The sequence below is a fragment of the Pristiophorus japonicus genome, chromosome 9 (genome assembly GCF_044704955.1).
Source record: "Pristiophorus japonicus isolate sPriJap1 chromosome 9, sPriJap1.hap1, whole genome shotgun sequence".
In the NCBI taxonomy this organism is placed as follows: Eukaryota; Metazoa; Chordata; class Chondrichthyes; family Pristiophoridae; genus Pristiophorus; species Pristiophorus japonicus.
In genome coordinates, this window is record NC_091985.1 from 73365708 (window position 1) to 73392908 (window position 27201).

At 42.6% G+C, this 27201-nt stretch overlaps 1 protein-coding gene across 1 annotated transcript in view; it reads right to left on the bottom strand.

The window, feature by feature from the left end:
- kctd3 (potassium channel tetramerization domain containing 3) overlaps nt 1–27201 on the bottom strand; it is a 92783-nt gene that overhangs the window by 12543 nt on the left and 53039 nt on the right. Inside the window, exons 8-13 of the mRNA XM_070890973.1 lie at nt 24073–24163; nt 13717–13907; nt 9581–9634; nt 7055–7170; nt 1130–1217; nt 297–413 (exon numbers count right to left, since the gene is read on the bottom strand). Of these exons, the coding sequence (XP_070747074.1) occupies nt 297–413; nt 1130–1217; nt 7055–7170; nt 9581–9634; nt 13717–13907; nt 24073–24163 (657 nt within the window). The remainder of the gene's footprint in view (nt 1–296; nt 414–1129; nt 1218–7054; nt 7171–9580; nt 9635–13716; nt 13908–24072; nt 24164–27201) is intronic.

Genomic DNA, 27201 nt, shown 5'->3' on the forward strand with positions numbered 1-27201 from the left:
GCTTCACAATGGAAAAACCGTGCATGTGCGAAGATTTGCATGGGCGGTACAGCCCGAAAGAGGGGCTGCACATCCAAAAAAAAGGAACAATGCCGCCCTCTCCTCCCCTCCCGACACCAGCATTTCTGTTTCCATCAAATCATTCATTCCCTGGGAAAGCTGGTTGCTCACCAGTGTCCACTGTCGGCTGTTTTACCTGGTAATCTGTGCTAAATAATGTTTGTCATGGATTAGGACACACTTACGTGATTTTAATTAACAGACTATATTATATTGGTCACTGGCAATGTACATACTTGTTTTTGGAGTGAGGTACACACTTAGTGCAGTGATGGCATCGTTTGATGGATCATGATAAAGTTCAGTCACCAGAAGATCATTATCCTTCATCCTTAAAGGGAATTTCTGCATATCTATAATAGAGTGCGATCAACAGTATTATTAACCAATATGCCATTAATTTACATATGAAAAATAAAACATTAAATCAATCAAATTTGGAGTAGATGTCGCACTTTAATGCTTACATTCCGGAATAGTAGATATACCAGAGGGGAATTATATGGGGGTGGGAGAGGAGATCACGCAAGAAGAGAAATGGGAATATTAAGAGGTCAGATAGAAATAGTAGTCAGAGTCGATTAAGTAACAAGACAAAGCACAAAAATGCCAGCGACAAGCTCCTAAGATGAATGTCAGCACACTAACAAATAGCCCACAATTTGTATCCCCTGTACTTCAAACTGCATATCACTAATCAGATAAAACTTGAAACAAAGAAACAGCTACTTTATTGTAAGAATGAGGGATGAGGTAAGGTGAACCTAAACATCAACATTCTTGACAAGTATCAAATGAGAGCAATTACTTATAGTGGGACCTCTATTACCCAACAGAATGGAGGGCTCCAAAGATGAGTAATGAAAATCAGCAGATAATAGACGGTCCACAAACTTTCATACAAAGAAATGAAAGCATCCTGAACTTCAGATATCCATTGCGATGCTGAACATTCAATGTTTTTCACTACCAAAAGTCTGTGCAGTTTCCGAAACCTGACTCCATAACAGCTACCTATCAGTGGAGGTGAGTAACAAAGGATTTCAAATGCTCACAAAAGATTTCTTACCTATGTAATATATTGATCCATTGTTACAGCCCAGCAGAAGGAATGTTCCCGCGGTGTCACAGCTTGTGATAGGGACGACCTCCTGTACCTGCAAATTTGAACAGGGGCTTTTAGGTGAAAGGTGAATCATATCACAATTATTGATCTTTTCATTTGGTGAACTTAGCCATAATTGAGAGAAAAATTGTGAAAATTATTGTAATAGGTTTGAAAATATTTTGTCTCATTTACATAAAGAAGAAAAATGCCAGTTAAAAAGGCTACCACAGAAACAATGAAAAAGACATTAAAAACTTTGGCCTAGAAATCCTGACCTCCCTGGGTCCGTACAGAGTGTGTGCAGACCCGGGAAGGCATCGCAAAAGCCGGTTTCCAGCGCGCAATGCTCCAGCTTGAAAGTTCCTCCGCATCCCAGCAGCCAGGACATTCACATGGGCAAGATTGTGGTATTTACCCATATCTTACCCAGCAAATGTCCTGAAAACTCTTGCACCTGATAAAAGCAGCCGCATACTTTTACAGGCATAAGAGTTTTAAAAGACACAAAAACATTGTAGAATAAAATTTAAAGAACACATTTTATTGTTAAAAACCCTGCCCACTAAGGTAAGTTTATTTTAAACCATAATGAAAAAAACTATTATAAAAAATATATATTTTTCTGATTTAAAAAAGACATAAATAACTAAGTTAAATTAATCTTAAATATGTGGTGTATTTTTTCTATTTTTTATTTTTGTTTTGGTGTTGGGGGGGTTCTTAATCATAATAATGGGACCTCCTACTTACGGAGTTCCCATTATTACGAATGAAAAGATACTGTACCTGGATTGGCTACCCAGAGCCATGTGACTCCAGTTCCAGCTTACGGACATCCAGGCGTGCACGCGCTCCGATGCGCAGTGAGTGGGGGCCTCAGGATCGGGATCTCTAGTGGGCGCAGCAGGAACAGGTAGGTACGCATCTTTTTTAAAAAACTTTTGCAGTCGATTGCCCACGGGAAGACCTCGACCGGGATTTCTAGGTCATTAAGCTACACTTCCCATTGATCATGCTCAATAATCAAAACTGCTCAATGTGTCAGTTTGTACTGCAGACACACATGTACTATCATCCCTTTTGTCTTCTAATCTCTCCTGCCTGCCACACTATCACAGATCTTCCCTTTTGTTCTTTCCTCCCCTCCCCCTGCCTCAGCTCCTGCTTAAAATCTGTTACATCTCTAACTTTTTCATCGACCTGAAATGTTAACTCGGTTTCTCCCATCCACAGATGCTGCTTGACCTGCTGAGTGTTACCAGCATTTTCTATTTCTATTTCAAATTTCCAGCATCCGCAGTATTTTGCTTTTCTACTAGGAACTCATCGAGTGTGCCGGAGTTATTTCACATGGAACCTTACAACCAGCCGTATAAGAAGAAGTGTATATTAATGATAAAATTGATGTAATAAGGGTGAATTTAGTGTGCATGTATAAATGTCGACACAGACAGGCTGTGGTTTGAACTCAAGAGACAAAATGGATACATTCAAGTTCAAGTCTTCTATGCTGGGCAGAGCTTAACAAAAGGAACATGACTTTCGGGGTGGGCAGGCTCATCGAAGCTCAGCAAACTAGAAACAGTGTTAATGGAAAAACAATTAACCTAATCAAGGAACGGCTCCAGTTCCTGCAGACAGTCACGTGTGAGGAAAGCCAATAAAGTGCTGCCCTGGAACCAAGACCCAATCTTGGGGCTTTAACCAATTTATGTTGAGCGACAATGGACCTCGAAATATAAAAAGGCAAGCCCAAAGACAGCCCAAAAACTGTTTGCGCTCTCTTTTTTTGGATGACCACGCGACAAAGCAAGAAACCTCCCTCTACAGACTAGACTAAGAAGCAAGGAAGAAGGCCGCGTGCTTTGCTTGACTCAGAGGGAAGTACATGTCTGTGTAAATCTGTAACTCATTGCCTTACCTGTTGTAATTAAGTAGAGTCCGTAGGATACCAATAGATTGCTGTTGTGTTCGATAGGCTACATGCATATGTGTGTGTTTAATAAACTTATTCCAAATTGTTTTAAAAGAATTGGTCTTGCTGTCAATTTAATGCCAGAGAGATTTAGAAATCTTACAGCAGGTTGAGATGATTTTCATACCATAAGTTAGATGGCACTTGAACCCAGGTCAGGTCAGAGGTAAAGGAACAATGGGACTAAGATTCCACTCCTCTGCATCAGAGGGGGCAGAAAGCTGGAGGCAGAGGCTTGCGTCCAATTTGCATTTTAAACATGTTGCCTCAGCTTTTCCACGGACACTCCACTGGCAATGCAAGTAATTCACACTACTCCACAGCACGTGCCTTAATAATCCTCTAAAAATAATTAAGACTAGGACCTCCCTATCCCACGAATACTGGTGGTTTGTACCAATGTGATGGCATCACTGTGCACAGCTCCACTCTGTAGGCACATAGCCAGTGGAAATGACTTCCTGTTCCTCTTGAAACTGTATCTGTCTAGAACTGGAAATATATTTTTTTCAATTTGTTCCCAACTTTTTGGTTTCTATTGTTAAATATAGTAAGGTTTATAACTCTACACTGTATCTTGCAAGAAGTACTCTTCTAAGATATGAGTATGCATGAGATGCAAAGAATGGGCTGTAAGGTTGAGAATTTTGCTTGGGTGAGAAGTACATGTGGAACAAACAACACTTTGTGGAAAGCAATCTTTGGATTGTCAAGATGCATTTGCTGCAGGGCCCCGTTTGCTTGGCCGATTCCTTTAAGTGGGTCAACACTGTCTCCTGCTATTTCTAGGTTTGCAGGTTTGGGTACAGTTAAGGAACAAAAACTAATGCAAGACTTTGGTAGGAATTGTCTACAGACCTCCTAAATAAGATGCATGAATAGAGATCGGAAGAATGTAACAGTTTTCTAGAATAAAGTTTTAAAATTGACAAGCAAACAGCCCATAATACTAAATTTAGTGATTAACAAACCAGAATTAGTTAACAATCTGACAATATGGGAATATCTTGCAAATAGTATCCATAATACAACTGAATTTTATATTAGGTTTGAAAGGGAGGAAGGAGAGTCACAAACCAAAGTTTTAAATTTAAATAAGGCAAACTTTGAAGGGATAAGAATTGAATTGACCATAGTAAACTGGGCTGAACTGTTAATGGGTAAACCTACAGTGGGAAGTATTTGATATGATAGAAAACCAGTACATACCCCTAAAAGGCAGACTCCACTTTTGTGGTTAAGCAACCACGGTCAACAAATGAGGTAAGAGACAGTATCAAGCTAAAAGCAAATAAAAACAAATGCAAATGGAAATCCAGCAGACTGGGAGAGCTACAAAAAGCAACAAAGGAATACAAAGAAAGTAATAAGAGGTGCAAAAAGGAGAATATAAAAAAATTGCAAGGGGTATCAAAGCTAACAGCAAACATTTTTAGAAATATATTAAGAGAAAGAGAGAGGTATGGTAGAATGTGCTTCCATTAGAGACAGATTATAGGAAAGACTGTAGTTGACAATAGGGAACTGGCAGACTTGCTAAATGAAAACTTTGTATCCAGTTTCACAAGAGGAAGAGGATAAAATATCTGCAGTAGAAAAATAAGTCAAGGGGAGGAACTTAGTGAATTTAATATTAAGTAAATAAAATGGCAATGGAGAATATAATAGGACTGAAGATAGAGAAATCTCCAGGGCCTGAAGGTTCCCATCCCAGAGTATTAAAATAAATAGGTGTGGAAATTGCAGATAATTTTCCAAAGCTCTCCAGATTTAGAAATTGTGTCGTTGGATTGGAAAATTTCAACTGTCACTCCATTTTTTTTTTAAAGAGAGGAAGGGAGAAAGGGAGATAACTACAGACCATACAGTTTGATAAGTTGTGGGAAGGTTATTGGAATCTATCATCAGAGTCAGAGTGACTGAGTATTTGGACAGGTATGAACTGATCAGAGAGTCAGCATGGACTTGTGAACAGAGTTGTATATCCAAGGTTTCAGATGCTACAAGGAGGCACACTAAGTTGTGTAGATAGGAGCAGGAACTTACAAAGGGACAGAGAGACTAAATGAATGAGTAAATCTATGGCAAATGGAGTTCAGTGTGAGGTCATCCACTACGGATCAGATAAAGACAAGTCGGAATATTTGTCGGAATAATGGTGCAAGATAAGGAGCTGTGGAGGAGCAAAGGGATTTAGGTGCACATGCATACAAATCACTAGTGCACAGGGAAAAAAAAACCAATTAAAAAGGATAATGAAATGTTTGCCTTTATCTCGAGGGAATTGGAATTCAAAAATGAAGAAGTGAAGCGGAAGTGATGCTTGGTCATATTGGACCTTGGTCAGACCCCATTTGGAGTCCTGCGTTCAGTTTAGGGCACGGAACCTCAGGAAAGATATACTGGAGTGGGTACAGCACAGATTCCCATAATTATACCAGGGTTTAAAGGATTAAATAATGAGGACAGATTGCATGTATATAGTTTGTATTCCCTTGAGTTTAGTAGGTTGAGGGGTGATCTAATTGAGATCTTTAAAATGATAAAGTGATTCCATAGAATAAATACAGATAACATTTTCCTCTGCTGGGGTAATCAAGAACAAAGGGGCATAATCTTAAAATTACAGCTAGGCCAGTTAGGAGTGAAATCAGGAAGCAGTTTTCCCACACAAAGGGCAGTAGAGATCTGGAACACTCCTTCCCAAGTGGCTGTGAATATTGGGTCAATTGATTTTTTTAAAGCCGAGATTGATAGATTTCTGTTAGGTACGGGTATCAAGGGATATAGATCAGAGGCAAGTAAATGGTACAGACCAGCCATGATCTAATTGAATGGCAGAACAGACTCCAGGGGCTAAATGGTCCATTCCGCTTCCTATCTTCCTATGTAAAGTACAGTGTTGAACCAATTTACCATATGCCACTAAGAATTGTGCCCTGGTGTCCTCTGGGGACAGCGCCCCGAAGGACCTAATTGGCCAACGTTCCTCACACCCATTTTATGCAGTTCCATGTTCATTTAACTGTCCTTCTATATTACTACTTTACTTGCCTACAGAATCTGTTTTGTCTCTAAATTATGTTTCCTTGCACTTATTCTTGACACTTATCCCCTCCCACCTTTAGCAAAGGTGGACAAATACCTGAAATTTATTTAAGCTTGCTAGAGGCCGAAAATAAATATTTGTCCACATATGCAGACATTTATCTTTAAGTATGCCCATCTTTTTAATTTGATCCTGCTGACTAGAATTCCCATATAGCCCGTTGGGCTTATTCCCTGCTCAAGTGTAAAGCTGCAGCAGCAGCTAGGCATAATTATTTGAATGAACTGAAGCAGAAATTTTAGGCAGCCAGTGCACTGCTTAACCTTTCGCACCAGCGATGCAACAAAAAACCTAATTTGAATTGGTGGCAGTATTTCAGCGCCATTATGTCTAACCTACTGAATTAGCAGTTTTGTACTCAGCAACATTTTCAGTAAGATTATAAACAGAAAAAAATTTCATCCCACACCAACTTCCACTGGTGGTTGGATGTTGCATGTCCTAAGACATGAAGGAATAAAGGAGTTTTGATGCAGGACCTAGTGTTACTAAGTTACTGGTTTGCTAAAAGTGACAGAAAAAAATCAGCACGCTGTTTGTATAACCATTTGTGCATACGAATGAATCCCTGTGGATTACACTTTCAATAAACCTTCATGTCTATCAAATGAATGAGCTTGGATATTGGAAATTATTTACTCAGTATCTTGCTACACTTGCAACTTGTGATTGTGAGGTAGCAGTGAAATGGAGATGGTCAACTCATCCTAGTATATGCCTAGCTGATGATATCAACATAGGATTAAAAATAGTAAAAACTGCAAATAAAAGTTTACAAGATTGCCTTAAGGATGCAGCTCACCTGCCAGTGTTGGGTGACTGCATTCCACACTCCTACTTTCCCAGTGTGACTAGTTGCAACCAGTTGATTCCCAATAAAGAAGAGTGCATCCACTGGGACTCCAAGACTAAATACACCTACAAAACAGAAAAGCAGACATGTCTGTTATCTCTTCACACTTCACAGCATTCCTTTCGTTCTAGAGTTAACAGTTGTATTATTGAATAGGATATATTTTTCATTGACCCTCAAGGTTACTGGGTAGTAACATCACTTCTTGTGGTGGAAACCCTTTTCTCACATAGACTGCTTTGCCGCCTTTGAATCAGCAAGCATTTTATTAAAATAAATGGTATATCATAACTGCTTAAATGTGGATTTTTAAAGTGGAACTACAGTACTGTTCAGAAAAAGGCCTGCAATTGCTGTGTTTTGTTTTAGCTCCTCTACAAACAGACCAAAGAATAGTGACCTGCCTGCACATTTTTGGCCCATGCAATGCAGCTGCAATTAGCTAGCAAAGTAAACAGGCCTAGAAGCAATGCCACTCTACATTTCTTTTCATTCATGTATACAGAGTTACAAGGAAACAGAGAAAATGAATGCAAAGCGGGCCGATTACTCCAGAGGGAGGACACACTCAGTGAAAATTATCCACGACAGCATGCCAACTCCTTCCGTATTTGAAGTGTCTCCCCTGTTTAGTTTAAGCAGCCTTGAAAGCTGCCAGGAAAAGAAAGTACTTCATGAAGAATGACAGGAGTGATGTCCTGAGGGGGGTGATGTACCCTGAGGAGCAGTGTGGGAGTTGTGTTTCCTTTAAGTAGCATGGAAGGTGTGAAACCACAGGAGACAGACATTAAGCGATACAATATGTCACTAGGCACAACTTCCTTTCAGGAATGTTCTGTGGAGTTGTGGAAGGTGTTTGCATAAATTTCTATACACTAACCATGTAAAAGTGGTTCCCACCTCCTGGAACTTTGAGTCATTTAACAGTGGCCTTCAAACTCTGCTTACAGTCAAGGATCCTCAAGTAAAATTCAGAAAGAGCTCAAGCTCTCACTGAAGTGCTGGAATGTGGACTCCTGGCCTTTTTAGCGCGGTACCATTTTATGATCAGAGTCCCGATGCGTTGTGCCACCTGCTCCCTTTTTTGGAGAAATATTAGGGACTTACAGGATTACAGAACTGCTTGACTGGTTTCCCCTTCAGCAACTTGGTATGGGGCCTTTATTAATGAATAAGTTGTGCATTGATAATGGATTTCAGTAAACATACCGTTATAGGAAGCCAGGTGGAGAAGATATTAAATCCATACACATATCAGTAGTGCCATGAACTAACAGAATTCTAAAAAAAAACTTTTCGTTACTGGACTAGGTTTAGTGCTATTGTAGAATTCAGCATATTCTTGGTGTGGTAGGAATTATGGTGGTTTTACCAGCCTTTGGCAGGTCTTAGAGGGGCCAGTGGCCTCTATTCCGCTAGTTAATTTTATTTAAAAAGAAAACTTTTAATCTTTTCAAAATTGCTGCTAAATCTGTGCAATTGTTTGCTCCAAGAGCCTTAAAATGTAAATAACACTCCTACTCAAAGCAATGCTGGTGCAAAGGGCAAGCAGATGTATTTTGCATCCAGCACTGCTATAGCACAAATGACGAAAAATAGAGAATTCCTGCCGCTTGAATATCGTTACAATACATTCGTCCATATATGGATGGATGTGATGTTCGTCACCTTCCACTTGTAGAAGGAAATCAGACAGCCATTAAAATGTGCGAACATCTGTTCGCAGCCCATTTCATGAGAGGCGGAGAATTACAGTCATTATCTCAATTTCAGAGAGAACAAATCAGAGTGCTGGAGACAAAATCAAACATTATGGTCTAGAAATTCCGGAGTGCGTACGGACCCAGGAAGGCATCGCAAAAGTCGGTTTTCAGCGCACAATGCGCATGCTTGACAGATCATCCGCATATCGGGAGCGAAGACATTTGCATGAGCAAGATTGCGGGATTTTACCCATACCTTGCCTAGCAAATGTCCTCAAAACTCTCGCACCTGATAAAAGCAGGCGCATAGCCTACTTTTACAGACGTAAGAGTTTTAAAACCCAAAATATAAAATTTAAAAAGCACATTACGGTGTGTTTTTTATTTTTTTTATTTGGTGTTAGTGTTTGCTTTTTTTCTCAATTAATAGCAATGAGAACTCATAGATACGGAGTTCCCATTGCTATTAATTGAGAATACTTTACCTGATTGGCTTTACGTGACTGCATCTTCTGCATGGGAACCTGGAGGACAGGAGCGCGCTTCGCAGCACGGGAAGAGAAGGTCCCCCCATCGGAATTCCATGCTCCTCCGGGACCACCAGGTACTTTTGGAAAAATTCTCCGGTCCGAGGCGTTCATCCGAAAGAAGCCCCCAACTGGAATTTCAGGGCCATTAATCAGAGATGTTTTAAGGATTTTTTTAACCCTCACCCCTATCTAATTACACAGAATTGAACAAGACGTGCATATATTGAGAAAAGGGTGCTTACCATGCCAGTAATTTCTCTGGCACAAGATGAAGCAGAACTCAAATACAATCCTTGCTGTGATAAAAGCACAATATAATGCACGCTTCAAGTGATTATCATTGATATAATTGAGATACAATTCTAAAAGATTCACTTACTGTTCTATATGGATCTGATACATTTGATTTTGGAAAGAGGCATTATAGTGCATCAGATTTTAAACATTGTTCAAATCAGGAGCAAAAGCAAGCAGGACATTTGAACAAAGGAGTGCAAAGGATACAACTAGAGGCTCAGGTCTCAATGAGCAGAATTAAAAAAAATGTTTTACAATGGTGTGTTAGCTAGTTAAGGTCACAGTGACACACAGAGTCTGTGTAATAAACCTACATATCAGTCTTTATTCTACAATGTCTCTATTGCTGGGTTTTCTTCATCACAGTTTCTACACAAATTGTGGTTTGATGTTTCATTCTATATTACAAAAATTCAGTCCAAATGAGACATTTCATTAACTGAGGGATTTTGCTTAACTACCCAGATAATGTGTTATACTAATATACCACTAATAGTAACACATTCTCAAAATTGGAATTAGTCTGAATCAGAACAAAGTTTAGATAGGCAAGAACATTTTAAACATAAATAGTCCCCCCCATTGCAAATAGCAGGCTGTGGTGGCCGGTAAAACCATCTGAATGTAGCAGCTCGAAGTCTTTATTTTCCGACCATCTCTCACAGTTGCTACCAGTGTAAGCAGCTGATTTCAGGCAAAATCAAGTCTTCAATCAGCGGAGCATTTAAATGTGCAAGTATGAAACTGCCCGAAATAGCCGACTTGCTTAATCATTTTTAATTGACCTATGGTGATGACAAATCGTTAACACCATTTGCCAGATATAGCCAGCTGTCCGTGATAAGCGTGGACAGTGCAAGTAATGGGGACTGTATAAAAAAAAAGCATTTATGATTATGCTGCAAGGCATGAATATAAATTTCCCTCCTTTCAATAGGCAACTGTGGGATGTATGGAGCAAGAAGAGCAAGCAGAGGCTGTTGTCTTCAATATAGAAAGGAAGGGGAAAGAAAAAACTAAACAATCTAATGTGCTGTTTCTGCATACCCTTCAGTGGACAATTTTACGGTGACATTGGTGGTGAAGATCTGGAAATAGGTCTGTGGTCGGTTATGGTGCTGCAGAAATTACAAACAAATATTAAGGGGGAGCATCTCAGCCTCAGAATAAAACAAATGCCAGATAAATACAATTTCTTCATTATACATTCATGAAAACTCTTTCAACGCAGGGATATTTCTCTTACACATTAGCTACATTTTATATTAGGACTTCAACTATTATCAATTTATCTTTATTAGGAAGTGGTGTGGTTCTTGGTGTGGTCTGCGCACGTTTAACACATGCATCTGCTTAAACGCTCACAATAGGATGTATAATTAAAAAGAAGCTATCCTCTATATAACTGCTTTGATATAATAATTAAGAAATTTAAAAATCTAGTTGGTGTCCTTCCTCATTCCATTCTCTGGGTAAGCTTCAGCGTCACCATGACAGTGATTTGCATATTACTAATGGCAAGTTAAGCATACCACACTTTAGAATATAAAAACAATCATCCTATACAATGAAATATTGTGGATACATTATAGACATGTTAGAATCAGCACTTTGAAATTATGTTGAATCTCACTTTTAAGAGGGTCAATCTCTTCTAAGCAAAACTGAGAGGATATTCCTAACATTCTTGCAGGAGAGCGTCCACCATGTTTAATTCCACTTTCAGCTTCATGCACGTCAAGTGTCATAAATATTCATGCCAATTAAATAATGCTACAATTTACATAAACATCTGTTGTGCATATTAAACCCCGTTTTACCAATTGTATGTTGACAACTGGTAACTTGTAATAAATTCACCTGGGGAGAGGAACCATCTCCCAAGCCCAACAAAGGAATGACAGCCTTACAGGCAGGCACAGTAATGGTGATCACTTGCTTTAATTTATTTCCAAAATATGCATTAGAAGCTATTCTGAAATAGATTTGGGTTGACACCTAAATCTGCTTATTTGCTGGGTTTGTCCCTATAGAAATCTACTGTGCAGCTTGCAGCAAAGAAACAATAGATATAAAAAATGCAGAATCAGGGATTTTCAGAAACATCTCCCTCTTAGGAACCTCGAATTAAAAGGAGAAATAAACTGCTAGCAACTTCACAGAGGTAAAATACTGTGGATACTGAAAATCTGAGTATTTCCAGCATTTTCCGTTTTCAGATTTCATGAACATAAAGTTAAAGGAAAATAATTATTCAGAGTGGCTGAATTACTAATTCTTTTTTCCCACAACTACATCAGCTAACATTTTCCCTCCCTAGACCAGGGTCTGTAGCCAATTACAGCCACCCCAGAAGTGATCAGGTAACTCAATACCGAGAATCAAACCAGAGACCTACTGCACATGTCAAATGGTACAACTACGTTTAGATTATCAGAAGATCCCAATTCAAATGAAATGAATCCAAATTACTGCTATAGGATTGATCTTAGTGACTATCTATGTCATCTGAATGATGACAAAACCCTAACGAAGCAAATCCAAATCCATTCATTCTACCACTTAATTGGTAATCACTTACCAAAATTAATTAATTGATTTAAAAACTAGCAACAGCATCTTGTAATTTATACAGCACCTTTAATGCAACAAAACATTCCAAGATGCTTTATAGGGTGAATGGTGGACATTAACCTGGAAGTAAGAGAAGTTATAAAAGGCAGAATTGAAAGGTTGGCGTTAAGGCAGCTTTTGGTGGGGAGTAAAGTAACAGGAGGTTTAGAAAGAGGATGATGGCTAATGGCTTTACCACCAATGGTGCAGTAAACAGCAGGTATCTTTGGGGGCTGGAGTATAAGTATAATAGACTCGGTTCTAAAAGCAGAAGACGCAAACTGGGGTGTAGGACTGGAGAAAGTTGTAGTGGCAGGATAAATCAAGGCCACGGAGGAATTTGAAGGCAAAGGTGAATTTAAGATCAATGCCTGGAAGACAGGATGCATATGAGGTTGATGAGGATTTCATTGCAAAAACAGCTTGCATAAATTTGGCTTGTATTCTCAAGTTTAGAAAGTTGAGAGGTGATCTAATTGAGATCTTTAAAGTGATAAAATGATTCCATAGGCTACATTCAGAGAAACTATTTCCTTTGGTGGGGGAATCCAGAACAAGAGGGCATAATCTCAAAATTAAAGCTAGACCAAGTAAGAGTGAAATCAGGAAGCACATTTTCCTCACAAAATCTGGAACTCTCTTCCAATATTCCCTCTAACTTTTTTTTCACGCAAGGTACCTTTAAATTTGCTGTGCGGCCACACGCGCGGTATCTTATAACGAATGGCCTGTGAGCGGCCTGTGTAGTATCTTCCCGATTGCTACGTCGCCACGCTTATGCGCAGCTTAGACATACAGCATTGCTCTCTTCCCCAAAATCCTGTGGATGCTGGACCAAATCAAATTTTCAAGACCGAGATTAAAAGAATTTTGTTAGGTAAGGGCATCAAAGGATATGGTGTAATGGCAGGTAAATGGAGTTGAAGTAGATCAGCCATGATCTAAATGAATGGCAGAACAGGCTCAAGGGAATTAATGGCCTACTCTTGTTCCTATCTCCCCATGTTTCTACGATGGGGTAATGGAACTACAGACTTTTCACAAGATAGGATACAAGCCACAGATTGGTGGATGAGTTGGAATTTGTGCAAGGCTGAAAAAAACAAGCCTCGAGGCAATAAAAGTATGGATAAGATTTCAATGGTAATCGGGGTGAGCTAGGAACACACCTAGATAGGATCGCTAATACAAGCACACAGTAGGCACTCCACTTTATTCAGGAATTATTCCAGTTATTCATATAGGACTTTCCTCAGGCTATGCTGAAGAGCTAGTTAATGGTAAGGTTATCCACTGGATGGTTCTCCCCTCTGTATAGAACAGCCCCATACCATTTCCAAAGGGGTGAACACAGAAGCAGTTCCATTCACTCTTCTCCGGTCGCTCTGAATCACATGTGCAAACAGACTCATCCCCATGTTGAGATGAGAGAGAGTTTATTTTTTCCCCATAACTGCACAGTACATACCTATTTCATTGCCACTGCCTCCATCCTGAATGCTCCAAAGAATTATACTGCTCTCAGATGCCACAGCGACCATCTTGTCTTTATCACCAAGAGGTCCACCAACTACTTTAGCATTTACTGCCACTCGCTCTATTATCCAATCCAAGTATGGACTCGTGAAAACTTGCTGCCATCCAGAGAACTCTTTAATTCTAGAAATGAACAAGAAACTTTATTCAGTAAGCAATCCTCATCAGCACTGTGCACACAATGCTTTGGAAAACAGAACATTTTGTAACAATTTGTAATAAATTACATTAGTAAATAAGACTATTGCCCTTGAGAGGATACAGAGGGAAGTAAATGATGATTCCAGGTATCAGGAAATTAAATTACGAACATTTAAGCAAGTTGGGCTAATTTTCTTTGTAATAGAAATTTCAAGATGACCTAATTGAAGTTTTCAAGCTGAAGTGAATTGGTGAAGCTGATCCAACACTATGTTCAAATACCAGAGAATACAAATTTAAAATTAGCAAATTAGGAGTAAAAAGGGAAGTAAAGTAGTACTTTAAAGAAAAAAATGATGTAGAATAAGTTACCTGGGAAGGCCACTGAGGTGGGTTCATTTTTGGAGTAAGTGGGGATTGAAGGGTATGGCTTAATGGCCTTTGCCAGTTTCTAGAAGTTTGGATATTTACAAATTCTAATAGACTGGTCAGCAATCACTAATCTCTGATAAAGTGCTGCAATCCACAATTGTCGGTCCAAGGTTACTGTTTGAAACTTGACCAGATCACTAATTAGCAATAACAGTGCTAACCTGAGTGGCTTTCATCACATTATGCTGTAATCATCTCTTTTCACTGGTTTCAGACGAGGAGACGTGCTATACTATAAATCCTTGGAACAATAATTCTATTCACTATGCCAACTTATGTTTGTGGTGTATAATGCCATCTAAACTTAAGACTCTGTTGATATTACCACGTGAACCCTCTGTCTCACCTGCGATAGTTCTTCTAGATTTTGGGTTTTAAACCATTTCTAAAAGGTCATCAGATTTCTGCCCATATGTCCTCAGATTTCTATACTTTTCTTGGGAAAGGTGGCAGCTCTATAGTAAGCTCTCATCCCCTAATAATGTTAAAAATTGCCATCCCAATGTCACATTATTTCTACCATTCACACTCGTCATTCTCATTTTTTCCTCCTCGCCAGGTATGTAACCCAGTGAAGCCTCGCAAATGCAGGTTCTCGATGCGTGATGCGCATGTGTCGAGAACTGGCTTTTCGATCAGTCAAAATTTATTTTGACAGATTCTACGCATCCCCACAGGAAGGATATCCATGGGGCAGAGATTGGGCTATTTGCCCAACACTTGCCCAGCGAATATCCTTCAAACTCTTACGTCTGGTAAAAGCAGGTGTATAGTCTACTTTTACCAGCATAACAGTTTTAAAACAGAAAAATTAATCACTCACTCTTATATTAAAAACTATGTCCATTAAGTAGTTATTTTTAACCCTATTAAAACACATTAAAAAAATAAACACTTTTTCCCCTAAAAAATTTAATTACATTCAATTTCAATCAATTTTAAATATGTGATGTGTTTGCTTTATTTATTGTGTTGTGTTTTTTGTTTTAGGGAGGTATTCTCATTGATAGCAGTGGGAGCTCGTAAAAACAGAGCTCCCGTTATCATCAATGAGATTACTAGATAGTGATTGGTGGTCCAGGTCCACTTGATTCCAGGATACATATCTGTATCTGGAGGACATGTTCCTGTACGCAGCACAGCGAATAGAGGCCTCCGACCAGAATCCTATGTTACTCCGGGACCACCAGGTATTTTTGTAGATTTTTTTCGGGTCGGAGGCATTCATCCGAAGGAAGCCTCTGACTGCAATTTCCCCCCCACTATTTGAAGCAGTTATTTTAAGGAGCGTGCGATTGTGGCACCTCCCCTTCTGCTCAATGGCTAGCATTTGCAGGTGGCATAAACTCACCACTCGAGCACCTCCTCAAACTGTTGCTCTGGCTCCTCTGCTATCAATCAGGCCCAGATGCCAATCACCAGCCAGCCAGCTAGCTAGCAAATTCCCAAACCTTAAATTATTGAAATAATCAGGCACTAGACACCCTTTCGATCCTCCTACTAGGCTTTGGAGTTTGACTGCCACTGTTAATACACTATATCATGGATTCACAGCCAATGAGTAGGTCAAGTACATGTAAACTCAAGGCTACATCGCTGTGCTGTTCTTCCAAACACCAGCAACTCTCCCAGTCTGTTGATCACGGTCTAGTCCTTCGTCCCCATTATCAACATTTGCCTTTCTTTCTCTTACTGCACCATGCACTATTCCTTTTACTCTACTCTCTCGTCGTCCTGCTACTCATTCACTGCTTTTCCTCTGTTTTCTTGCTGCCATCTCAAGAGTCGAGTCCCGCTTGGATGGTTCCTCCACTAGCTCCACAGCAGCAAATCTCTTCAACCTGCTCCACTTCCCTATACCTTTCTCACTGGGTCCACTATTCCCACCCATTCTGCACAGATCATCAAAATGTACAGATCATCAACAGTACCAAGACAGTCCTGGGTGAAGTCACCAACTACAACCTTTAGAGCTGCAACCTTTGCATATTACCCATCATGGTCCAATTTCAATTTCTGTGCTGTACACAATGGGGTCAAGTTTCGGCCTGAGTTGCTCCTGTTTTTTTGGAGCAACTGGTTTAGAATGGAGTATCTTAGAAATTGCAATTCTCGGCATTTAGTTTGCTCCAGTTCTAGTCAGTTAGAACAGTTTCAGTTTGGAACAGATTTTTTTTTTACAAATGAGGGTGTGTCCGGCCACTTACGCCCGTTTTGAAAGTTTAGGCAGTGAAAACTTACTCCAAACTAACTTAGAATGGAGTAAGTGTAGATTTTTGTATGCTCAGAAAAACCTTGCCTACATTTAGAAAATCAGGCGTAGGTTACAAATCAGGTGTAGGGAACTGGGGGGGGTGGAGTAAGGGAAGTTTACAAACATTAAACACTTCAGTTTTACAAATAAAGAGCCATCATCAATAATAAATGCAAAATACATCATTAAATCAACCAATCAAATCAAAAAATAAATTAAAAAAATCAATAAATAAAACATTTTCTACTTACCGACTGCAGCACCAGGACACCCCCCCCCCCCCCCCCCAAGTGTGTCTCTATCTTTGTCTGTCTGTGTGTATCTCTCTCACTCTGACTGTCAGTGTGTGTTTCTGACAGCGAGGGGAGGGGGAGAAGGGAGGGAGGAGGGGGGAGGGAGGAGGGAGGAGGGAGGAGGGAGGAGGGAGAATGGAGCGGGAGGGAAGGGAGAGAAGGGAGGGGAAGGACTGGGTGTTGTGTAATGAGAGGGGATTAATTAGCAATCTCAGTGTGCGAGGCCCCTTGGGGAAGAGTGACCATAATATGGTGGAATTTTACATTAGGATGGAGAATGAAACAGTTCATTCAGAGACCATGGTCCAGAACTTAAAGAAGGGTAACTTTGAAGGTATGAGGCGTGAATTGGCTAGGATAGATTGGCGAATGATACTTAAGGGGTTGACAGTGGATGGGCAATGGCAGACATTTAGAGACCGCATGGATGAACTACAACAATTGTACATCCCTGTCTGGCGTAAAAATAAAAAAGGGAAGGTGGCTCAACCGTGGCTATCAAGGAAAATCACGGATAGTATTAAAGCCAAGGAAGTGGCATACAAATTGGCCAGAAATAGCTGCGAACCCGGGGACTGGGAGAAATTTAGAACTCAGCAGAGGAGGAGAAAGGGTTTGATTAGGACAGGGAAAATAGAGTACGAGAGGAAGCTTGCAGGGAACATTAAAACAGAATGCAAAAGCTTCTATAGATATGTAAAGAGAAAAAGGTTAGTAAAGTCAAACGTAGGTCCTCTGCAGTCAGAATCAGGGAAAGTCATAACGGGAAACAAAGAAATGGAAGACCAATTGAACAAGTACTTTGGTTCGGTATTCACTAAGGAGGACACAAACAACCTTCCGGATATAAAAGGGGTCAGAGGGTCTAGTAAGAAGGAGGAACTGAGGAAAATCCTTATTAGTCGGGAAATTGTGTTGGGGAAATTGATGGGATTGAAGGCCGATAAATCCCCAGGGCCTGATGGACTGCATCCCAGAGTACTTAAGGAGGTGGCCTTGGAAATAACGGATGCATTGACAGTCATTTTCCAACATTCCATTGACTCTGGATCAGTTCCAATGGAGTGGAGGGTAGCCAATGTAACACCACTTTTTACCAAAGGAGGGAGAGAGAAAACAGGGAATTATAGACCGGTCAGCCTGACATCGGTAGTGGGTAAAATGATGGAACCAATTATTAAGGATGTCATAGCAGCACATTTGGAAAGAGGTGACATGATAGGTCCAAGTCAGCATGGATTTGTGAAAGGGAAATTATGCTTGACAAATCTTCTGGCATTTTTTGAGGATGTTTCCAGTAAAGTGGACAAGGGAGAACCAGTTGATGTGGTGCATTTGGACTTTCAGAAGGCTTTCGGCAAGGTCCCACACAAGAGATTAATGTGCAAAGTTAAAGCACATGGGATTGGGGGTAATGTGCTGACGTGGATTGAGAACCGGTTGTCAGACAGGAAGCAAAGAGTAGGAGTAAATGGGTACTTTTCAGAATGGCAGGCAGTGACTAGTGGGGTACCGCAAGGTTCTGTGCTGGGGCCCCAGCTGTTTACATTGTACATTAATGATTTAGACGAGGAGATTAAATGTAGTATCTACAAATTTGCAGATGACACCAAGTTGGGTGGCAGTGTGAGCTGCGAGGAGGATGCTATGAGGCTGCAGAGTGACTTGGATAGGTTAGGTGAGTGGGCAAATGCATGGCAGATGAAGTATAACGTGGATAAATGTGAGGTTATCCACTTTGGTGGTAAAAACAAAGAATGGTGACAGATTAGGAAAAGGGGAGGTGCAACGAGACCTGGGTGTCATGGTACATCAGTCATTGAAGGTTGGCATGCAGGTACAGCAGGCGGTTAAGAGAACAAATGGCATATTGGCCTTCGTAGCGAGGGGATTTGAGTACAGGGGCAGGGAGGTGTTACTACAGTTGTACAGGGCCTTGACGAGGCCTCACCTGGAATAGTGTGTACAGTTTTGGTCTGCTAACTTGAGGAAGGACATTCTTGCTATTGAGGGAGTGCAGCGAAGGTTCACCAGACTGATTCCCGGGATGGCGGGACTGACCTATCAAGAAAGACTGGATCAACTGGGCTTGTATTCACTGGAGTTCAGAAGAATGAGAGGGGATCTCATAGAAACGTTTAAAATTCTGACGGGTTTAGACAGGTTAGGTGCAGGAAGAATGTTCCCAATGTTGGGGAAGTCCAGAATCAGGGGTCACAGTCTAAGGATGAGGGGTAAGCCATTTAGGACCAAGATGAGGAGAAACTTCTTCACCCAGAGAGTGATGAATCTGTGGAATTCTCTACCACAGAAAGTTGTTGAGGCCAATTCACTAAATATATTCAAAAAGGAGTTAGATGCAGTCCTTACTACTAGGGGGATCAAGGGCTATGGCGAGAAAGCAGGAATGGGGTACTGAAGTTGCATGTTCAGCCATGAACTCACTGAATGGTGGTGGTGCAGGCTCGAAGGGCCGAATGGCTTACTCCTGCACCTATTTTCTATGTTTCTAAAAGGAGCGGCGTGTGGCCCAGGGAGCAGTGTGGAGGCATGCCACTACAAGGTACAGCGCGAGCTGGTGCAGGAGAGCAATAGCAGCGAAGATTGACGTCAGCAAGGTCCAAGTCAGTGATTGGAGCGTGGACAGATGCAGCAGGAGCGGCGAGAGGGGCGAAGGAGCGGCGAGTGACTGTGGAGGGAGGTGATCGGGGTCCAGGGGAGGCGCAAGTTTGGGCCCAGGGGCAGCACGGGCCGGCCCACACTGCAATGTGTGCGTGCACTCGGTCCGTGCAGCAGAGCAGGTCTCCAGTTGTCTTGGGTAATCCTTGCCACTGGACCAAGACCTAGCTCTGTCAAGCCCGTGTGGTGGCTGGTGTGCAACGGCCACATTAAAAAAATGCACACATAAGCGTCTTACACCCTTGAGGATGTAGTTCAGGTTCTTCATTTGAAACACCTGTGAACTCATCCTTTTTTTTGGCGTGGAAGCAAGTCATCCTCGTTCGAGGGACTGCCTATGACTGACTTCACCTGCCACACACAAACAGTCACCTTGAGGTGAGTTAGTTCAGTAAACACAGAGTCTTGGCTACTGATGCATCAGCACATTACAAAATTTAATGGAAGTGTTAAAAGCTGATGAATTCTTCCTGACTGCACTGCTGGACCAGTATCTGACTCTTCTGCCTTAACTCATTCCACTGCATTTTAACCCTTTCCGTCTAGCTTCCTGAGGTCAAGAGGAATTCCTAGAGAAATGCCATCTAGAATAAAGTACTTAAAATAAGTTTTAAGTTTTCTGAAATGCAGAGGTGGAAACACCAAAAGTGTAATCAAAAACATTAAACCAAAGCAACAGGCTGCAATAAAAACCTAGGAAGTCAAAAATGCAACTATCTTCAAAACAATCCTAAAGCAGCAGTACAGCTTTAAAGAAGATTTTTTTCTCAGTCAGGAAATACTTCTGCTGCAACTTCATTTTGCTGCTTAGAGCAAAGCCTGTGCACTTCCCGGGTAATCCTTGGGAAATCAGGACCCCTTTATTTTCATAATATTTGTAGGCTTGATGCAGCTCTTGCTCATCAATAGTGAAAGCCTTCAATACCTGCCAAACTGGATAAAAGTCAGCAATTTTTGCCCGTTTTTTTTAACCTGTCTACTGGTGAGAGAGAACTTGTGTTCCTACCCACATATTTTAACCTTCAAAGAATGTCACAAAAGAAAAATCACACCCTGCAAAATTCTTAACTTCATCACTTGTACATGTTAAAGTTGTCACTGAACAGTGTCAAAAGATAGCGAATAGATTTAAAAACCACTGTAGGAAGGTGCAGCATAATTTACAACCCGTCTGGTTACCTACAATATTATTCTGATCCCTTTATCAATGCTTGGCTTGATTTTCCCCAGCTGCTGTGAGATTTACTTCATTTATGCAACTTTTCATCTTCAAAAAATGAAAGTCTATTTATTCTCGAACTGCATGGACCACATGTGACTACTGACTGCCTGTCTCTTGGATTGTAGGTCATTGTCCTTTATAGACTAGGAGAGAAAATCACTTAAAATTCAAACCGGCAGCACAGCTAAGAATTAAAACACAAGTGAACTCCTTTAAATACCAAAAGACTAGGGAAACAATTGAAAATGAGGATTCCCAAGTGACAGCCTGTCAGACTGTAGATTATTTCCTGCAGTCATTTTGTGACCAGCTATAACACAAACTGCAATAAAGAAAAGGAGTCCACAAGAGAATCACATAAAATACAATCACCCAAATGGATTCTTCTTTTTCTCATATGCAACTATTTGCACATACATTAGTTTCCAGTATTTTCATTGTGAGCACATTCTACATACATGTTAATATATCGGCCAAGATAATTAGTCACAAGCTGAGGCTGGATTGGTGCCTTGGTTGGAGGAGATAAAGACCAAGCACATGAGCTGAACCAAAATTAGCAGAAGTATATGAGAGAAAGCTAATGTAGAGTTGGGGACTGATTGTGGAGATGCTGGGTGGAAGTGTGAGATGGCCGTAGTAGAGATGAGATGTTGGTTATGTGTCAAAGCATGAATGAATGGGCAGTCTTAAGAGGCTGAGTACAAGAGGAACCAAAATTGGTTGTGTGATGAAAAGAATTGAAAACTCAGTGGAGGGTGTCAGACTGATTTACCATCACGAGTCTAGAACAAAAATGACTGTGCAGGTGTTGGTGGGATGTCTGCTGACGCTCATATTGGCCTAGAAATCCTGCTCCCCTGCTTCCCGCGGGCGCTTGACAGAAAAAGTTTAAAAAGAGATGCGCACCTACCTTATCCTGCTGCGCCCACCAGCGATCCCAGTCCTGTGGCCTCCACTCCCTGTGGAGCGCGTGCACGTCGGGACAACCGTATGCTGCAGCCATTATGGCACTGGGCAGCCAATCCAGGTACAGTATTTTCTCATTCATAATAATGGGAACTCCGTAAGTAGTTCTCAATATTATGATTGAGAAGCCCCCCCGCCCCGCCAAAACACCCAAACACAAATAAAAAAAATACGTCACATATTTAAGATCAATTTAAATTAAAGTTAATAAATGTCTTAGGAAAAAAAATATTTTTCCGATTTAAGTTTTTTAATTATGGTTTAAAATAAACTTCTTAGTAGGCAGGGTTTTTAAACATTAAAATGTGTTTTTAAATTTAATTTTTTTATCTGTTTTTAAATTCTTATGCTGGTAAAAGTAGGCTATGCACCTGCTTATACCAGGCGCAAGAGTTTTCAGGACAGTCGCTGGGCAAGATAGGGTTAAATACCGCAATCTTGCCGATGTGAATGTCCTGGCTGTGGGGATACAGAAGATCTTTCAAGCCAGTGCTTGACAGATCGGAAAAAAAGTTTTTTGCCGCATGCACATCGAAAATCGACTTTTGCAATGCCTTCTCGGGTCTGTACACACTCTGAACGGACCCGGGGAGACCGGGATTTCGAGGCCATTAGTTAGTAACCCAGGTTGAATAGTAATAGTGCAGGGCCAAAAACTACGATACCTGGCAATATAAGGTGACCTGTATGGGGAGGGGGAGTGGGGGGCAGGTGTAAGCAGAGAATATTCAAGCAAATTGGAGTAGCCGAGTTCCTCATTCATGCTCTAAGCATTTCTCGGCTCACTCATTCATGCTATGATGCAGTGTTAAGCAAGTTCCCAAATTCCTCATTAAATGTGAGTGATCAACAACATAAAGAAAAATAGATAATGCTGCAAAACATACAACAGGCACTTGGATTCTGCTGCGAAGTTAAGTTGCCTTCTCTTTCACATGCTGATAAACCTATATCAAGCAATTAAAAAAAATTCATACATACATGTCTTGTGGTGTTCCTAATCACACTTGCCTACCCTGTTGTCATAACTCTTCAATCCATTTTCCTTTATCCACCGATCCAATCTAACCTTGAATGTTGACATACGTTCTGCCTCAACCACTAACTCTAGATGTGAATCCCACAAACTCACTGTGAAGAATTCTCTGCTGCCCTCTGTTTTAAATCTTTTAAATGTAATATTGTATCTACAGACGTTCATTCTTGACTCAACTGCTGGAAACAGTCTGAAGATAAATGTGTTCCAAGACCAGGCCCTCAAATCTACCACCAAGCTCATGGTCTACAGGGCTGTAGTAATACCCGCCCTCCTGTATGGATCTGTGGCATGGACGATGTATAAAAGGCACCTCAAGTCGCTGGAGATATATCACCAACGATGTCTCCGCAAGATCCTGCAAATCTCCTAGGAGGACAGGCGCACCAACATCAGTGTCCTCGCCCAGGCTAACATCCCCAGTATTGAAGCACTGATCATACTCGATCAGCTTTGCTGGGCAGGCCACATAGTTCGCATGCCAGATACGAGACTCCCTAAGCAAATGCTTTATGCAGGGCTCCTTCATGGTAAACGAGCCAAAGGTGGGCAGCGGAAACGTTACAAGGACACCCTCAAAGCCTCCCTGGTAAAGTGTGACATCACCACTGACACCTGGGAGACCCTGGCTGAAGACCGCCCGAGGTGGAGAAAGTGCATCCGGGAGGGCGTTGAGCTCTTCGAGTCTGTCCCACCTATAACAGAGTCTGTGGCTCTCGTATCGGACTGTTCAGCCATCAAAGAACTCACTTTGGGAGTGGAAGCAAGTCTTCCTCGATTCCGAGGGACTGCCGATGATGATGATGCTTCTATCTACCCTGTCCCATCCTTTCAGAATTTTCAATATTTCTGTTATATCACTGCACAATCTATATTGTTCTAATGAAAAAAGACCTAACTTTACAAGTCTTTCTTTGTACAGATATTTGTATTTTCTCATACCAGGCAGCATCCTAGTGAATCTGTGATGTACTCTCTCTAAAGTCTCAATATTCTTTCTATAGTGTGGAGCCTAATACTGTACAGAGATCTTAAGGTTTTATGCTTTGATGCCACTTTTAAAAGATATGCAGAAATACCACATAATTTTTGAGTTCTCATCAGAAAATTCCAATCGCTGTCTTGACTGATGTTTACATTTGCACCTCTCAAGAAGGCACTTAGGCTACCTTGCAAACAGCAAAGTTCTGCCATCTTTTAGCAAGTTGACTTTTAACTCCTGTTCACAGAATGATACATTAACTGCAATGACGCTCTGGTACCTGTAACAAACCACGAAGTGTGCATAAGCTACTACAATCCAGTTGTGATGACCAGCTACTATCAGAACTTTCCGAGGGTCCACCACTGTGCCTGCCAAAAAAAACAATTTGTAAGAAAATTGCAAAAGAAATAAAAAATATCAAAGCTCAACTTCGAACTGTACATATACATTCCCTTGCATTAAAACATATCCATCATCTCAATGCCATTACAGTAAAACCTGCTTAGAATATCAATTTATAGTGAACGTTTGAGCAACAATTTTCAACCATTTAACCCATAAGGAGCAAATGGATAGTTGCCAGTGGAACAGAACTAGCCTCCACAATCACGTGCCTTGCGTGCTCCATGTCTATTCTTTAATTCGGAGTGAATCGCCTAGTGAATACCCTGAACAGCAGCATATAATATTCGGATTGCAAACCATACCGCTCTCATATATCTCATCTGATGCAACTTCAGCAGTGTTAAAATTTTACCCCTTGGTTTCATTCAAAGAAGAACAACCCTCTTAAAACCCGAGATTGTTACCAATAGAACATTAAGTTCACCCAGGAAATGAAAATCACCTGGATAGTTTCCCGCTTCTCTCATGGGGAGAGGTAATTTCAAAAACTATTAAGTACAAAAAACCCTACAAACATGGGGGCCACGTTTCAGCCTGAGTTGCTCCTGTTTTTTTGGAGCAACTCATTTAGAATGGAGTATCTTAGAAATTGCAATTCTCGGCATTTAGTTTGCTCCAGTTCTAGTCAGTTAGAACAGTTCCAGTTCGGAACAGATTTTTTTTTTCAAAAGGGGGCGTGTCCGGCCACTTACGCCCGTTTTGAAAGTTTAGACAGTGAAAACTTATGGAGTAAGAGTAGATTTTTGTATGCTCAGAAAAACCTTGCCTACACTTAGAAAATCAGGCGTAGGTTACAAATCTGGCGTAGTGAATGGAGGGGGCGGGGTTTAAAGGGAAGTTTACAAACATTAAACACTTCAGTTTTACAAATAAAGATCCATCATCAATAATAAATGATAAATACATCAATAAATCAACCAATAAATCAAAAAAAAATTAATAAAAAATAAAATAAAAAAACAAACATTTTCTACTTACCGGCTGCAGCACCAGGAAGTCCTCGAATAGCGTGCTGGGACGCCCCCCCCCCCACGTGTCTCTATCTCTCTGTCTGTCTGTGTGTGTCTCTCTCACTCTCTGTCTGTATTCCTGACAGCGAGGAGGGAGTGGGAGAGGGAGGGACGAGACGGGGGGGAGTGAGAGAGAGAGAGAGAGAGAGAAGGGGGGGGAGGGAGGGAGAGAGAAGGGGGGGGAGGGAGAGAGAAGGGGGGGGGGGGGAGGGAGGGGGAGAGAGAGAAAGGGGGGGGGGGAGGTAGAGAGAGAGAGAAAGGGGGGGGGGGGGAGGTAGAGAGAGAGAGAAAGGGGGGGGGGGAGGTAGAGAGAGAGAGAAAGGGGGGGGGAGGTAGAGAGAGAGAGAAGGGGGGGGAGGGAGAGAGAGAGAGAAGGGGGGGGAAGGGAGAGAAGGGGGGGAAGGGAGAGAAGGGGGGGGAAGGGAGAGAAGGGGGGGGAAGGGAGAGAAGGGGGGGAAGGGAGAGAAGGGGGGGAAGGGAGAGAAGGGGGGGGAAGGGAGAGAAGGGGGGGAAGGGAGAGAAGGGGGGGAAGGGAGAGAAGGGGGGGAAGGGAGAGAAGGGGGGGGAAGGGAGAGAAGGGGGGGGAAGGGAGAGAAGGGGGGGGAAGGGAGAGAAGGGGGGGGAAGGGAGAGAAGGGGGGGGAAGGGAGAGAAGGGGGGGGAAGGGAGAGAAGGGGGGGGGAAGGGAGAGAAGGGGGGGGAAGGGAGAGAAGGGGGGGGAAGGGAGAGAAGGGGGGGGAAGGGAGAGAAGGGGGGGAAGGGAGAGAAGGGGGGGAAGGGAGAGAAGGGGGGGAAGGGAGAGAAGGGGGGGAAGGGAGAGAAGGGGGGGAAGGGAGAGAAGGGGGGGAAGGGAGAGAAGGGGGGGGAAGGGAGAGAAGGGGGGGGAAGGGAGAGAAGGGGGGGGAAGGGAGAGAAGGGGGGGAAGGGAGAGAAGGGGGGGGAAGGGAGAGAAGGGGGGGAAGGGAGAGAAGGGGGGGGAAGGGAGAGAATGGGGGGAAGGGAGAGAAGGGGGGGGAAGGGAGAGAAGGGGGGGAAGGGAGAGAAGGGGGGGGAAGGGAGAGAAGGGGGGGGAGGGAGAGAAGGGGGGGAAGGGAGAGAAAGGGGGGGAAGGGAGAGAAGGGGGGAAGGGAGAGAAAGGGGGGGAAGGGAGAGAAAGGGGGGGAAGGGAGAGAAAGGGGGGGAAGGGAGAGAAAGGGGGGGAAGGGAGAGAAAGGGGGGGAAGGGAGAGAAAGGGGGGGAAGGGAGAGAAAGGGGGGGAAGGGAGAGAAAGGGGGGGAAGGGAGAGAAAGGGGGGGAAGGGAGAGAAAGGGGGGGAAGGGAGAGAAAGGGGGGGAAGGGAGAGAAAGGGGGGGAAGGGAGAGAAAGGGGGGGAAGGGAGAGAAAGGGGGGGAAGGGAGAGAAAGGGGGGGAAGGGAGAGAAAGGGGGGGAAGGGAGAGAAAGGGGGGGAAGGGAGAGAAAGGGGGGGAAGGGAGAGAAAGGGGGGGAAGGGAGAGAAAGGGGGGGGAAGGGAGAGAAAGGGGGGGAAGGGAGAGAAGGGGGGGGAAGGGAGAGAAGGGGGGGGAAGGGAGAGAAGGGGGGGATGGGAGAGAAGGGGGGGAAGGGAGAGAGGGGGGAAGGGAGAGAAGGGGGGGAAGGGAGAGAAGGGGGGGGAAGGGAGAGAAGGGGGGGGAAGGGAGAGAAGGGGGGGGAAGGGAGAGAAGGGGGGGAAGGGAGAGAAGGGGGGGGAAGGGAGAGAAGGGGGGGAAGGGAGAGAAGGGGGGGGTTGGGTGAGAAGCGGGGGGAAGGGAGTGAAGGGGGGGTTGGGTGTGTTGGGGGGGGTTGGGTGTGTTGTAGTGAGAGAGTGGTGCGAGAGGGGACAGACGAAGAAGGGGGGGGGGGGGTTGTGTGATGTGTGTGTGTGGTGGAGCGCAACCAGGAACACCAAGGCAGAGAAGGACAACAGGAGAGACCGGACACCCCGGAGCGCCAGGCCCACCCCGGAGACGCACCGG